Genomic DNA, 16,860 nt, shown 5'->3' on the forward strand with positions numbered 1-16,860 from the left:
TGCAAAATGAGAGTAACAAAAAAAGTATACATTTCATTTGGTTGGTGATTATGGATGAAAGAGGGTCCCACCTTTGTTCATTGTGTGCTGGGGGAGGAGGGTATAACTGCCTGAATCGTAGTTTTTTCCTTTTCCAGCAGTTGCAGCGGAAGTGCAACTGTGCATCACAAATACTGCTTGCTTGTTTTTTTTTGTTGGCAATGCCATTCACTGTTCTCTTTCTGAATTGAGACTTATGAGGCCACGACTAGTTGAAGGTTCTAGATCAGGGTTCCCCAACTCCAGTCCTCAAGGCCCACCAACAGGTCATGTTTTCAGGATTTCCTTAGTATTGCACAGGTACATCACTTTCCTTAGTATTGCACAGATACATCACTTGCACAGGCAATAATTCCATCACCTGTGCAATACTAAGGAAATCCTGAAAACATGACCTGTTGGTGGGCCTTGAGGACTGGAGTTGGGGAACCCTGTTCTAGTTGACTATACATTTAAGGGGGTTGTCAAAAACATATCAGCTACTCATAGGACAGATAATTATCTAATCGAATCATCTAAATAATGAAAGTAAGAACACCGGGGGCCAGCTGCTAAGACCACACTGATCACAAGAATGAAGGTCCCAAAGTCACTTGTGTGAATGGAGCAGTAGTGAGCATGTACAAGCGCCATTTCTGAAGACAGTGGATGGAGTATAGGTCCATGCATGCTCATCACCATTCCACTTACACAGGAGACTTTGGGAACCCCGTTCTTGTAATCAGCAGAGGTCCCAGTGGTCCGACCCCAGCAATAAATAATATACAGTGGGGAAAATAAGTATTTGATACACTGCCGATTTTGCAAGTTTTCCCACCTACAAAGAATGGAGATGTCTGTAATTTTTATCGTAGGTACACTTCAACTGTGAATAACATTGTATGATTCTTAAATAATTAAATTGCATGACATAAGAATTTTATCACCTACCAACCAGCAAGAATTCTGGCTCTCACAGACCTGTTAGTTTTTCTTTAAGAAGCCCTCCTACTATGCACTCATTACCTGTAGTAATTGCACCTGTTTGAACTTGTTTCCTGTATAAAAGACACCGATCCACACACTCACACTACAAACCCCTCCACCATGGCTAAGACCAAAGAGCTGTCTAAGGACACCAGGGACAAAATTGTAGACCTACACAAGGCTGGGATGGGCTACAGGACAACAGGCAAGCAGCTTGGTGAGAAGGCAACAACTGTTGGCACAATTATTAGAAAATGGAAAAAAAAACACAAAAGATTACTGTCAATCTTCCTTTGTCTGGTGCTCCATGCAAGATCTCGCCTCGTGGTGTAAGGATGATTCTGAGAAAGGTCAGGAGTCAGCCCAGAACTACATGGGAGGACCTGGTCAATGACCATAAGAGAGCTGGGACCACAGTCTCAAACATAACCGTTAGAGACACACTACGCCGTCATGGATTACAATATTGCAGGGGACACAAGGTCCCCCTGCTCATGCCAACACACGTCCAGGCCCAGTTTGAAGTTCGCTAATGACTATCTGGATAACCCAGAGCAGAGGAGTCATGGGAGAAGATCATGTGGTCAGATGAGACTAAAACAGAACTTTTTGGTATCAACTCCACTCACCATGTTTGGAGGAAGAAGAAAGGAGTACAACCCCAAGAACACCGTTCCAACCGTGAAGTATGGTGGAAGAAACATCATACTTTGGGGGGATGATTTTCTGAAAAGGGGACAGGACGACTACACCGTATTGATGGGAGGATGGATGGGATCAAGTATTGCAATATTTTGGCCAACAACCTCCTTCCCTCCAGGGCTATTTACAAAAACACATATCTGCACAGTTTAAATACATTGGGGGCATTATAAAAAGTAGCAGACAACTTCTTTAAGTTCTATTTTTCTATTGTATCAAATACTTATTTTATGCAATAAAAGGCAAATTATTTATGTAACAATCATACAATGTGATTATCTGGATATTTTTTTTTAGATTCTGTCTCTCACAGTTGAAGTGTATCTACGATAAAAACTACAGATCTCGCCATTCTTTGTAGGTGGAATACGTGCAAAATCGGCAGTGCATTAAATACTTATTTTCCCCATTGTATTAATCAGTTATCCTGCTGGGTAAGAGATATACATTTTTTACACGACAACCCCCTTTAAGCCTTTTGAGGATCCATTGCCACGGTCAAACTCAAATGTCAGTTTTGCCTTGACTCTTTCTTAAACTTTTGTGTAATTAATAAAATCACAGACCAGACAGATAATAGAGTTTTCTCCCCCTTCCTATCAGGTGAACACAAGCACGATTCCCAGCACAAAAATAGATAGCATCCAATATATCCTTATGTCCATTTGTAGATTAAATGTTCATAGAAGAGCTCACCTTTCCCCTTCCCTGTTAACATTCACTCACCCCTCCCCCATTAGTAAGAAATTCCAGGTGGGAGAGATTTCGAGGCTTGACATCCGGCTCTTCTATAGCTAGCCCATCTGCAAATCGTCAAGTCTCTGTGCAATTAGCTTTCTTATTTACAGCTGTAATGAAGCAAAAGTCAAGGATTCAACATGGAAGTGCTGATCTGTGTCTGGCTTCTCCTCTCACTTGCTACCAATGCCTGTTTTCTTTTGCTTCATAAAAAATGCTAAACATCTGCTGTTTGTCCAACTTATCTTAAAATAATTACTTTTAATTTAGATAAAAAAGAATCTGCGTTCTCTAATTTTCAAGGTTTTTTGCTTCTTCACGGTCTAATACAGAGCCAAAAACTAGTGTGCAGCTGACAGCGAAGAGAAGTTGTCAAGCTGGCCCAGTGTTGTTTAATGGTCCAAGGTCGACAATGCATTTCTTGGCATCACTTCATGGCAGGAACGCACCATGAGGTTTTTCATGTCTGAAGTGGAAAGACAACCGGAGAGATAACGGAACTAAATTCGTTATTAAAGATAGATGTGTGGAACGAATAAGGGATAAAACAATGAGGAGTAAAGACGCACCTAATTAATGGGGGCAGCGTCCTGAGTACAAGGATGCTAAAGCCATAGCAATCTAACTTCCACCAACTTGCAATGCTTTCATAACCTCGCCGGCACGAAGCAGCGGCCGAGCCATTGGCATAGATCAGTTGTAAGACCGCTAAGGTCCAATTAGCTTCAGTACCAAATGCGTTAAAATAGACACAATTACACATACATCAAATCAAGTAATAATACCCAATGTCATGGGCGCTCATTGTATAACGTCAGGTCTGAGAACAGGCAGGTGGTAAAGAGCAATTTGTCATAATGGCAACTATCCATATGCTGTGAATGCGAGGCACAGCAGGCAAGACACTTGTGACAGTTATATACAGTGGCCACAGAGAACAGTCATTTGCAGAGGCTGCAGTCTTACTAGCTCGGCTGTATGACAGAATGAATGGATGACTTCGGCCAGGCAAGTATATTGCCGAAATCCGCATTACATATTAATATGTCACTATACAGACCCCAACAGAAAAAACTGCCTGATGAGCCATATCAGTGGTCCACAAAATACAGCTTTCTTAATAATGGACCACACAACAGGACGCCTTTCATACATGCTTGTAAATCACTGTGCCCGAGATCTCTCTCCTCATTCATCTCATATCTACACATGGTCTGCCACCTTACTCCTAGACAGGGATCATAAAGCTACCTGACAAACAACACTACTGCTTCACTTTTGTTATTTCCTTAGGGTATGTTCACAAAAATAATTTTTTTACAGTCCGTGTGGAAAAAGGAGCGTGCACAGACCTGTGTTATTCAAGGTGTTCACCCACTAACTTTTTCCACATGGACCAAAAGACTGAGGGGGGAAAAAAGCAAGAGCTTGTCTCATCAGATTGTCTGACGAGTCTCACCCGTAGATTTCAATGAATTTGCAAAACAATAAAATGTAAAAAATAATGCCATACAGGCATCATCCATGTAGCAGGTTTTTAATGGATGTATTGCAATTATTAAAGGGCTATTTACATTTTTAACTCTGGACCTAAGAACAGTCAGGAAGTTGCTGACTACCTGCCTGTTCTGCCTGGCACAGACCTCTGCCGGCTCAGTTGTCACGGACGCTCCTGCCGGCAATTCTGTGGTTTCTGATGTCACGTCGACTCACAAACTAGATCAATATACAGTAAATAGAAAATAACCAAAATTCACAGAAAAAAAATAAACCCATATAAAGAAGAAAACTCCACAGGCATTATCTTCCAGCGGACACCTTGCCTTGGAGCGCACCATTAGTACGGCTTGTAAGCCAAGTACACTGTATTTATTACATCTATCATATATGGCAAATCTAACACTATGTTCCTGAGGAACCTCTGACGCTAGAGAGGAAACGCGACAAGTATGTAATATGTGATTAGTGCACATTTTCATATACAGTGACTGCTTGGCGGTACTGTGCAGCTTTATCTAAGCAGAGAATAGCGCCCTCTATGTAGAGATGTGGGGACCACAGGTTCTCCGTATCAAAATCATTCAACAAGTATATAGCCTCTATGGGAGGAGACATTGCTTTAAGACATCCAGCCACATGACTATGGAATGGGCGGCTACTAGCCCACATGATGTAATAGAGGCACATGACTGCTGTCACATGACTATGGAACCACTGCCTGATAACACTAGGGGGCGGGGGGTCAGGAGCGCCCAATGGTTCCCAGATATAACATGGCTCCGTGTACTGCGTTGTATGCTAGCGTCACCTGCTATTTTGTTTATGCTTGAAAGCGGCCGCTGGCTGAAACGTTACTTTTATGATACATTTAGGATGAATAAAAGGAAGAGAATCATCTCTCTGGTGCCTCGGAAATGATTTGCGTCTGAATTTGGTGGGAAGTTGCCCAAGTAAGCAGGGAGCCTGTGGAGTGGTGCAAAGAGAACTACCATTACAGGCACTGAGGAACCTCTGACGTTAGAGGGGAAACGGGTCGAGTATGTAATAGATGCATGGATTGGGATGCTATATGGCTGTGTGATGGATTATTAATACTGTGGCTTGCACTTTTTTTGTGCAAGATACTGGTTTAACCCCTTAACGACCTCCAATACTCATTAAATCGGAAGCCATTAAGAGGCTTTATTCCTCACCACAGTTTTAAAATAAGTGAATAGCGCAACTCCCGAGGGTCACAACTGTACATGACAGATGACATCCTGTGGTATTGGCCCCGAACGGTTTTAGAACCGATCAGGGCTGGTTAACCCCTTAAATACCGCTGTCAATTGCGACAGCGGTATCTAAGTGGTTAAAAGACCCCCTATGGCAGCATTGCTGGTTTTTGTTCATTCGGAGTCTAAAAAATATAAATAAAAAGTGATGAAAAAATGTGGTGTCCCAAAATGGTACCAAAAAAATCTCCAACTCGTAAAGCGAAAAATAAGGCTTCACACAGCTCTGTTTGCCATAAAAAACCCAGCTATATATCTGCTATCGCTGTAATCGCACTGACCCCAAGAATAAAGTCGTCTTATCACCAATACCGTACGGTTAACCACGCAAAAATAAAAGAACTATTCTTGTACTGCTGTCTATTTGTTCATTCTGCCTCCCAAAGATCGGAATAAGGCTCAGTTTACATTTATCCTGTGCTCTAAGCTGAGCGCTTACATCAGGGTTTCCATGTAAATCCCAAAAACCGAGATTCACACAAAACCTCCCGGCGGAACCACTCGCTATAATGAGGCAGATGGAGACACTTTGGACTCAGTCTGGTCTCTGTTGCGGCGGTGAACCACCATTTTAGGAGTCTTATTAGTGCACAAGTGTGTGTGACCACAGATCTGTGAACGCCTAAGAGGATGGACGCCACAGGAATCGGACAGCAAACAGACTCCAAAGTGTCTCCATCTGCCTCATTATAGTGAGTGGTTCCATTGGGGGTTTTGTTAGAATGGCATTTTTGGGGAACTTGCACAGAAACCGACATAAATGCTCTGTGTAGAACACAAGAATAAGATCTCAGCCTTATACGGAAAGCGATCAAAACATGTTATGTGCCCCAAAATGTTACCAATAAACCCCAACTTATTCCACAAAAAAAACAGCCCCCATTCTGGTCAGTCATCAGTGACTGGAAATAAAGGGGGTACTGGTAAACAAAGACTCTGGAAAAGCGACACGGCTCACGCCCCCCAAATAAAATGCAGTGAAATCTGAGTTCTCAAATCCCACTGTGCCTAAACAGAAGTAAGTGGCCACATGTTTGGCATTACTGTAGTGGGAAGAGCGCACTTAATATACAGGGTGCATGTCACCAGAAACACAAGCTGGGCACAATATATGGGGAACAACACTGTATGGGGGCACAATGCATGGGCACTAAACTAGTTTCTGATGACATATGGGGCATCACCGTGTTCAGGAGAAACTGTGCAATAAATTGTGGGGTCCAGTTTCACCTTTTAACGCTTGTGTGACAAATTCGCAACAAATAAAAAAAAGTTACATTTTTACCACCAAAATGTTATGTTATATTTCCATGTCCCAGTGTTATAAAATTCTGTGAGGCACCTGTGGGTTCAAAATACTCACTACACCCCTAGATGAATTCCTTAACCGTTTCGCACCTGAGCCTGTTTTCGCCTTCGTGACCAGGCCTATTTTTTCAATTCTGACCACTGTCACTTTATGAGGTAATAACTGGTGCCAAAATGTGTCACACAATTTCTGCTGAACATGGCAATACCCCATATGTGGCGGTACAGTACTGATTAGACACACGGCGAGGCTCAGGAGGGAAGGAGCGCTATTTGACTCTTGGAGCACAAATTATTGTAGAATAGTAGTATTCGGACTCCTTATACAGAGCCCCTAAGTGTTAGAAGAGCAGAATCCCCCCTCAAGTTAACCCATTTTGGAAATTACACCCCTCTGGGAATTTATCTACAGGTGTAGTGACAATTTTGACTCCATGGGTGTTTTCCAGAAACAAGCAGCAGTGGATGTTGCGGAGTGAAAATTGCAAACTGCCGTTGTAGTGACCAGTACGTTGTAGTGCCCAGTATATTATGCCCAGCTTGTGCTTCTTGAGAAGCGCAACAAATAAATTAGGCGGGTTCTCATCGCTATAGAAATGCCAAACATGTGGACGCTAAGTGCGGTTTAGGCACACTGGGGCTCAGAGGAGAGGGGGCATTTGGCTTCAGAGTGCAAAATTTGCTTGATTTCTTTTGGGTGGCGAGGAGCCATGGCGCTTTTCCAAAGCCTTTGTACTACCAGTAACGTGGAAGCCCCCTATATTTCCGTTAACAGATGACGGACCTGAGTGGGGGCTTTTTTTGTGGATTGAGTTGGAGCTTTTGTTTGGAACATTTTGCATCACATGTATGCTGCGCTCTACACTGAGCACTTACATCCAAATCTCTGAGTGACGCGATTCAGATGAAACCCCCAAGGGATCCATAATGAGGCAGCAGAGTTACTCTGGACTCTGTCAGGCCTCTGTTCATCGATGTCCATTTCAGAGGTGCATAAAACTGTGGCGAACTGCACTTTTATGCATGCCTAAAAAGACGGACACCGCCGGATCACAGGTCAGGTGGCGTTTAAAGCACCTCCATCAGCCTCATTATAGGGAGTCTTCCGCCAGGGGTTCCATCTGAATCACGTATTTCAGAGATTTACACAAAACCCCGTTGTAAGCGCTCAGTGTAGAGCGCAGGAAAATGTGAAACGAGCCTTACTGCGATGTTTGGGAGGCAGAATGAACAAATCAACAGCAGGTGAAGACTTTGTTTTATTTTTTACGCCGTTCCTTGTGCAGTATAAGTGATCAGACGACTATTCTTCTAGTCGGTGCGATTACAGCGATACCAGATTTATATCGGGTTTTCATGTTTGGCTACTGTCACACTAAAGAATGCTTTTTTTTTCGCATTGCCATATTTTGAGAGCTATAATTTTTCCATATCACAGCTGACAGTCATGTAAGAGCTTGTTTTTTGTGGGACAAGTTGACGTTTTTATTGGTACCATTTTCAGACATGACATTTTTTGATCACTTTCTATTCTGATTTTTGGGACGCAGAATCAACAAAAAACAAATTCAGGATTTGTTTGTTTTCTTTAATGTTGTTTCATGTGTGTGGTAAAATTGATAAGGCAGCTTTATTCTTCGTGTCAATTACAGCGATACTACAGTAATGTAATTTTTTTAGGTTTTGCCACTTTCACACAAAAAATATTTTATAGTAAAAAGAATTGTTTTTGCCTCACTTTGTTCTGAGAGATATAACTTTTTTATTTTTCCACCGATGGAGCTATATGGCAGCTTTTTTTGGGGGACAAGATGGCATTTTCAGCTATATCATTTTTATTTCCATTTGACTTTTTCATCACGTTTTATTCCACTTTTTGTTTGGCGGTATGTTCTAAAAGCATAGTTTTTTGCCTTTTTTTTTTTTTTTTTACAGCGTGCACAGAAGGAGTTAACTAGTGTAACAGATTTATAGATCGTGTTTTTCCGGACGGACGCGACAATACCAAATGTGTTTTTTTGTTTTGATTTGCTTTTTACATAAATATATGTATTTATCAGGTTAATATTTTTTCTTCTTTTTTTATTTAGTTTGTGGTTTATTTATTTTTAATAGTTTTAAAACATTTTTTAACTTTTTTTTTTTTGTAACTTTTTTACTTAGTCCCTGTATGGGACTTCAATTTTTATGATCACTGATCTCATACATTGCAATACACATATATTGCATTGCATGAGACTTGACGGTTTTACACTGTCAGATCTCCTGTTAGACTCCGCTGCTTGCTGAGTCTAACAGGCCACCGTACAAGGCAGACTCGGAGGTCATCATGTGACCTCCAGCTGCCATGACAACCGCAGACACATCACAGGGGAGCCGGAGAGGTGAGTGGACGATCCCTCTCCCTGTCTTCTAAATGCAGCGATCGCTATTGATCGCGGCATCTAGGAGATAGGAACGGGTTAACATCATTGGGACCTGATCCAATCAGGTTCCGATGATGTCACATGTCAGAGTTGTCGATCTGCACCGGAATAGCAGCGCTTGCAGGACCCTGAGGGGGTCACAGAGCCCAGCAAGCGCTGACATTTATCTACAGTGGGCGGTCGGGGAGAGGTTAAGCAGTAAAGTTTCCAATATGGGGTTTCTGCTATTCTAACACATCAGGGGCTCGGCTTATGAGGCCCAAACTATTTAAACGGAATCTGCGTTCTAAAAGCCAAGTAATGCTCCTTCCCATCCGATCCCTGCTGTGTGCTCAAATGGTAGTGTACAACCACATATGGGGTACTGCTACGTTCAGTAAAAATTGCAAAACAAATTATGGGGTCCATTTTCTCCTATTACCCCTCATGGAAATGATAAAATTTGGTGATAAATCACTATTTTAGTGGAAAAAAAATTTTTTTTCTTTTCACAACTAAATGTTAGAAAGTTTTGTGAACCACCTGTAGGTTAAAAATGCTCACTAGAAACAGTGGCATCTAAAGGGTTAAAGAGCTGGGATCATTGCGTTGTCTGGTCTTGGCATATGCAGCAGAATAGCAGCTATGTATAACAGTCAGCCTCTGCTGTGGCTGGCACAACTCCTGTGCTTGTAGCAATCAGACATGACTCTAACCAGATTGTAGGAAATAATCTGCAATCCGCATGCACAGTGAGGCTATGTGCCCACGATGCGGAAAGGCTCCGGATTTTTCCTGAGGGTTTCTGCATCTCCCTGGCAGAAAAAACGCATGCGGATTGTACATGCGGATTGTACATGCGGATTGTACATGCGTTTTTCCTGCCAGGAACATGCGGAAGTGAAGCGTTCTTCACAAGCATTTCCGCATGCGGGTTGACAAGCGCTTTCCAAGAGATTTTAGCATCACTTGGAAAGTGCTTGACAACTTGGTCACACTATATAAATCCATGCAACCGGCATGGATTTATATAGTGTGACCGAAAGAATGGTAAAAAATAAAAATAAAAATATTATACTTCCCTTCTGATGGCCCCTGGTGTCTTCATCCGATGCGTCTCGGCTTTCCGGCAGCGCGCGGTACACTAAAGTACCATCTGCACATTGAAACGCATGGATTCCGCATGTACAGATGCAGTGATGCTGATTCCATGCGTTCCAATGCAAGTCAATGGCGGCGAAAACGCAGCACTTCCGCAAAGTAATTGGTAGTGCTGCGGATTTTCCGCAATGATAATCCGCAGCGGAAATCTCCGCAGCATGTGCACAGCACATGTGGATTATCTTTGGGGAACATGAAAGACCTTCTACCATGCGTGTTTTAAGCGTTTCTGCAGCGGAATTGCCGCTGCGGAAATGCTTAAAAAAAGCATCGTGGGCACACAGCCATACGTCTTTTTGCAGGAGGGAGCTAATACATGCTTGGTCTTTCCGTGCCACTGCTATGAGTGTTTTGTCATCCATTTCTGATCAGTGTACAAGTTTTAACCTCTGCTTATCTATTTTTACATATAAAGAGAATATCTGAAGATGGTTTCCTAAACATTGCTTAGCAGCCAATCCCCCAAAAAAAACAAAGTAGTAGGATGCCATCCACATGCAACCCTTTTTTCCCCACTGCACTGAGATTACAGACTATTACATATTTTTTGCTCGCTTTGTGGCATTAATGTGAGATGAGCAAGTATTCCAATAACTAGCACTGTGTATAGTCTTAGGGTTATAGCCAAGGTTAGTTTGGAAGTTTCCAGAATAAAATGAGACAAATATTGGGATAATAGGCTGCCACACAACTCCTATTCCTATACTTTTGTGGATTCGTTACCATAAGAAGATTGATTGGCTTGTGATACTAACCGATCCATCAAAGACGTTGTCATATATGTTCTCGGTTCCACACTTTGGGCAGCAGAACTTGAATCGTTCGCAGTCTCTGTACTTCTCTTCATCGGTTAGTTGGGCTGGACCACCAAGCAAAGCATCGTTCTCATCATCTTTATGATAGTGTTGCTGAGCACGAAACTGAGAGGGGTCAAGTCCTAAATAAATAAAACAAACGGTTTAGTATTGAATTTGCTAATAGGAAAAAAAGCAACCATGATACATATTTTCTATAACCTTTTTTCCTCTAATTATTTAATTCCTGATACAGCGGGTCACACCAAGATACTGCTCATAATCTCATCATGTACACAACACAGCCATAGGCTGTAATCACTCCTTCTCTATAGCACCAAATAGAGTTTTGTCTTAGCTGACAGTCCAGGTTCCCAATGACTAATGTTCTCCAAAATAACCAGTGACCCTGTCAGCGGGTACCCGGGGCACTGATGTAAACTTGAACCTTTTCTTGTAATACATGCAATTGGTTTACTTGCTAGAAGGCTTCTGACTATACACTGCCCCATAAATTGGCCAGCTCTGCCAGTTGGCAGTGCCTTCATTTTTTTTCTGGCACAACTCTCATATTGATGCCGACATGTAATGTACATGGCACTGCGTGGCATGGCATGTGGGGTCCATAGTAAGTGGTGGCATGGGGATGCTGCAGCATGGCACCGCACTGCCCCTAATACTACTCTATATATTATGGGGGTTTTGGCCAGTGCTGTAGAGTCAGAGTAGTGGAGTCGGTGTCCATTTAGCTGAAGTTGGTATAAAATGGACTGACTCATAAAATATATAATAAATTGGGAGCAGGATTTGCTGTAAATGTCTTCATAAGAATTTGGGAAAGTTATGAAATGTCCTATAACTGTCTGTTCTATTTCTGATCTAAGAATCTCGGCTTTTAGTTGAGATGAATCTGTGCTGCACTTTATGTACACGCTCAGTAGTGAGGCAGCGCTGTGGAGTCGCAAGTCAGGGAAATTGAGGAGTCGGAGCTTTGGCTTAACGACTCAACAGCCTTGGCATGTAGAGATGTAGTAGTGGTGTGCTGAGAGCCGGACTGCTGACAGACACTGCGTACCTATTAGCGAGCTGCCCCATTCTGTGTATCATGACTGAGAGGCGATGCTCAGTTACAGCGCATCTCTGATATTCCTGAAGTGTATGCCACATCCATGATGCAGGCTAGCCCAGACACACTAAATCTGAGCCTCCATGGTTATCCCAGCTAATTTCACAGATGTTAGCCAGTATGAAACTGCAGAGCCAACGTACCACTGACGGTAGCCACCAAGACTCTGGAGTAGAGTTAGTTTAGCCACTTATGTTATACTGTCTCAAGGAATAGCAGATCTATCAGATATAGAGCAAATCTGTCGATAATCTTAATACTGATGCACAATTACTATAGAGTATTACACCTGTATGTGTCTCATCTTTCTCTAATAATGAAAATATATCTAGCATGACATCGAACAAAATGTTAAACCCCAAGGGTAAATAATAGCGTAATGCTTACGAGTCTTTTCTGCTGTCCTCACGGCCTTAAAATAACCATATAAATATAGTAGTCTTCTCTTCCTAGATTTTTTTATTTGCTTTCTTAGCTGCAACTAACAAGGTTTTACCTAGGCAGCAACACATCCAATAAAATAATCTGCTAAATATGTGCACAAGAGGACGGCAATTTACGGAGACGGACTGTGAACGGGGGTGATAGTAGTAGGATGAGGAGTGTTGTGAACACCGAAAACTACTAATAAAAGAAATACTTTGTTTATACCATAGAGGACAGAAGCAATCAAAATCGCCTGTATTTTCACCCATCCTTGTATTAGCCCTTACAGGTCACTGGTTATTTTGGAGAAGTCACCATAATTTAAATTCAAATTAACCGGTAGGATTTCTTCACACAGTTTCAGTAAGAAGGCTGAATGTATGAAGGTTTTTTTTTCTTCCCAAGCGCTTTGAAAGGCTTTTTTTAATTTATCACTTAACATGTGTAGTCTTGGTGTTTTTTTCTAGTTTTATAGAGAACTCTAAAAGGAAATTAGCCAAGCAATATTGCTGTTTAGAAAGAGAAGAAAAACACACCAAACACAGGAAAATCACTTTGTTGCAACATCTGGCCGCATTAACAAAAAGTAGCTAAGAAGACAACGAAAAACCCTGCAAAAAACTGCCCAAAAAAACAATGTATGAAAATCTTTTCAGCGGTTATTTTTCTACAGCATGGTGTGCACAATGCATGCCAATCACTTACAGCTTTGCTCTCTGCCTGTCAGAGGACAATGAGACGCAATATCCACTTGTTTAATTGAGGATTTGTACAAGAGTATTGAATGGCTAATGTTTCTCTAGTATGTAATATTACTTGTGTGGTGTACTGACAGAACGCATTATGTAACTTGAAAGCTTAATAATGGTGTAAGTATGAAGGCTAATCGGTGGTAACACTCGGGATAAAAATACTATATAAGAGAAGAATTTCAATTACGTATATCTCCTTAACTAAATTTGTTTTATTTGTCTAGGTGCCATTAAAACATACAGTGAGATATCAAATGCACGGGAGCACAAGAACAGCAGAAAGTGTAAGATAGTGACTAAGGTAAGCATCTGATCACTGTGTGAAAGGAGTTTTTTTTAAAGACACTGGTATGAAATCACACACAGAGGCACGCTCACCTCTCGTCACCCCACTGGGTCCAGCACACGCTGCCCTAGTAGCGATGACTGCGCTGTTCAGAAGTCACCGGACCGCTGTACAGTGCAACATTAGAGAAACCTCTGACGCTGCGCAGCCTCAGTCATCTGACCGCTGCAGGGAATCATAGCTAGTTACAACTGCTGTTGTTAACCCCTTGAGCACCAACAGCGGCATTTAAACCCTCAGTGACCAGCCCAAATTTTTCAAATCCGCCATGTGCCACTTTATGTAGCCGTAATGTTTGAAAGTTTCAACATATTACAGTGATTTTGAGATGGCTTTTTCGTGACACATTTTACTTTATGTTAGTGACAAATGTACATTGATATGCACGTTGTGTTTATTTATACAAATATTAGAGATCTGAGAAAAGTTTAAAAAAATGAGCATTTTTCAAACTTTGAAATGCTTATACCTTTAATCCAGATCGTCAAATAGTTCGAAAATAAGGTTTCCCTTATGGCTAACCTTACATCAGCATGATTTGTAAAATGTTTTTTTTATTTTGTTAGAAGATTTAAAAATTTAAATTTCATTTTTCATTTGTTAAAGGAAATTTACATAACTTCTTTTTAGGGACCTATTCAGATTTGAAGTGTCTTTGGAGGACTTGTACATTGGAAAATACCAAAAGTGTTTCCACTTTAAAAACAGCAACCCTCAACATATTCAATGGAGTCTCACTTCTCTGCTCTATGTAGAAACAGGAAGTCTCTTCCCTGCATTTATCATTCCTCTCTGCACCTCCTGACCCAGCTGCAACCTCCTCCCCCTGCCATAGACTTTTGCAGTGACTTGCGCAGATAAAATTAACCTCCTGTTTCTACATGGAGCTTAGAAGGATTCAGCTACTCAGGTTTTAATCACATGATGTCATAGACCTAATGGAAAAGAGAAGAATTAGCTGGGTAGAAAGGCAAAAAGAGCAATTGCAAGAAAACAGTGCTATATAAATATGAAAACTGAAATACACTGCTCAAAAAAATAAAGGTAACACTTAAACAACAGAATATAACTCCAAGTAAATCAAACTTCTGTGAAATCAAACTGTCCACTTAGGAAGCAACACTGATTGACAATCAATTTCACATGCTGTTGTGCAAATGGAATAGACAATAGATGGAAATTATTGGCAATTATCAAGACACCCTCAATAAAGGAGTGGTTCTGCAGGTGGGGACCACAGACCACATCTCAGAACCAATGCTTTCTGGCTGATGTTTTGGTCACTTTTGAATGTTGGTTGTGCTTTCACACTCGTGGTAGCATGAGACGGACTCTAGAACCCACAGAAGTTGCTCAGGTAGTGCAGCTCATCCAGGATGGCACATCAATGCGAGCTGTGGCAAGAAGGTTTGCTGTGTCTGTCAGCGTAGTGTCCAGAGGCTGGAGGCACTATCAGGAGACAGGCCAGTACATCAGGAGACGTGGAGGGGGCCGTAGGAGGGCAACAACCCAGCAGCAGGACCGCTACCTCCGCCTTTGTGCAAGGAGGAACAGGAGGAGCACTGCCAGAGCCCTGCAAAATGACCTCCAGCAGGCCACAAATCTGCATGTGTTTGCACAAACTGTTAGAAACCAACTCCATGAGGGTGGTATGAGGGCCCGACGTCCACAGATGGGGGTTGTGATCACAGCCCAACACCGTGCAGGACGCTTGGCATTTGCCACAGAATACCAGGATTGGCAAAGTCGCCACTGGCGCCCTGTGCTCTTCACAGCTGAAAGCAGGTTCACACTGAGCACATGTGACAGACGTGACAGAGTCTGGAGACGCCGTGGAGAGTGATCTGCTGCCTGAAACATCCTTCAGCATGACCGGTTTGGCAGTGGGTCAGTAATGGTGTGGGGTGGCATTTCTTTGGAGGGCCGCACAGCCCTCCATGTGCTCGCCAGAGGTAGGCTGACTGCCATTAAAGTACTGTGATGAGATCCTCAGACCCCTTGTGAGACCATATGCTGGTGCAGTTGGCCCTGGGTTCCTCCTAATGCAGGACAATGCACTGTAATGTGTTTTTCCACTTTAATTTTGGGGTGACTCCAAATCCAGGCCTCCATTGGTTAATAAATTTGATTTCCATTGATGATTTTTGTGTGATTTTGTTGTCAGAACATTCAACTTTGTACAGAACAAAGTATTCAATGAGAATATTTCATTCATTCAGATCTAGGATGTGTTATTTGAGTGTTCCCTTTATTTTTTTGAGCAATGTATAACAATATTAATAACAATTTTGATGGAAGTAGGAGTGCTTCTTTAAAAAGTAATGGTTTTAATTTTTATTTAATAAATCATTGATACCTGTTAAAATATGAAACTTTGTGAAATATCTTCGAGAAATCAGTTTATTTCTCCTTCTTAGTTGATAGCATTCACTCTCAAAATTCTCAATTTTAAGGTAAATTTTGTATTCGGTGAAGACAGATTTTCCCATTACAGAGATAGGAGATGGCAGAAATAGTTCACAAGAGAAATTTATCAGCACCACTTGTCATTTCAGAAGACCTTGCAGCAAAATTTGCATCTTCCTCTAGCTCCTCGCTCTTTCATAGAATTTTATAAGCACCAACTGCTATCTCCTCTCTCAGTGATGGAAAAGTCTGTCTTCACTGAATACAGATTTTACCCATGAATTGAGAGTGAAAGCTCAGTCCAAGGGGGGAAAAGCAGATTTCTCTGCTAGAACATATTATAAAGTTGCTTATTGCCCTGTATACTATTGATTTATTAAAAATAAATTAAAGAAACTGTTACTCTTTAAGCTGCATTTTTGCTACAGTTGCAATGCTCAGAAATTAAATGTTAAATGCGCAGCTCCAATCCTACCGGCAAGTGAAAGAATTAGCATATTCCACCAATCTGAGCAGCCCGATGTAGAAAAGGTGTTAATTGGTAGAAAAACTCTTGCTTGGATGCTAAGTGTGTGAAGGCGAACATAAATAGGTAACAAATGAATAATCAAGGACTGACTCTTTTCTTGACACTGCCTACACATCTAGATTTTAAAAGTATTTTTCTTCATTTAAAGTGTCAAGTTAAAGTAGTTAGGAAGGTGGGGGGAAGCTTCATATAAAATATAGTCTTCACATAGAATCACATTTCTGAAGACTGAGCTCTATTTAACTCTTCCCACCCTGGAGCAATATAAAAACACCTGCAACCTGCATAACGTACAAACTCTCCTATAATAGTACAAAGGGCAGGGCTAGGATATGTAATGTGGGTCACGCTCTTTTTCCATAATCCCTAAAAAGAAAAGTTTTTGCAT

The 16,860-nt window shown here is 41.6% G+C and overlaps 1 protein-coding gene across 1 annotated transcript in view; it reads right to left on the reverse strand.

Annotated features, from left to right (window-relative positions):
* Positions 1–16,860, reverse strand: part of POLA1 (DNA polymerase alpha 1, catalytic subunit) — a 408,365-nt gene that overhangs the window by 216,260 nt on the left and 175,245 nt on the right. The window contains exon 32 of the mRNA XM_073667407.1: positions 10,849–11,030. Within this exon, the coding sequence (XP_073523508.1) occupies positions 10,849–11,030 (182 nt within the window). The remainder of the gene's footprint in view (positions 1–10,848; positions 11,031–16,860) is intronic.

This window comes from Phyllobates terribilis, unplaced genomic scaffold, assembly GCF_046119375.1.
Source record: "Phyllobates terribilis strain yellow unplaced genomic scaffold, ASM4611937v1 Scaffold_2__4_contigs__length_985480577, whole genome shotgun sequence".
In the NCBI taxonomy this organism is placed as follows: domain Eukaryota; kingdom Metazoa; phylum Chordata; class Amphibia; order Anura; family Dendrobatidae; genus Phyllobates; species Phyllobates terribilis.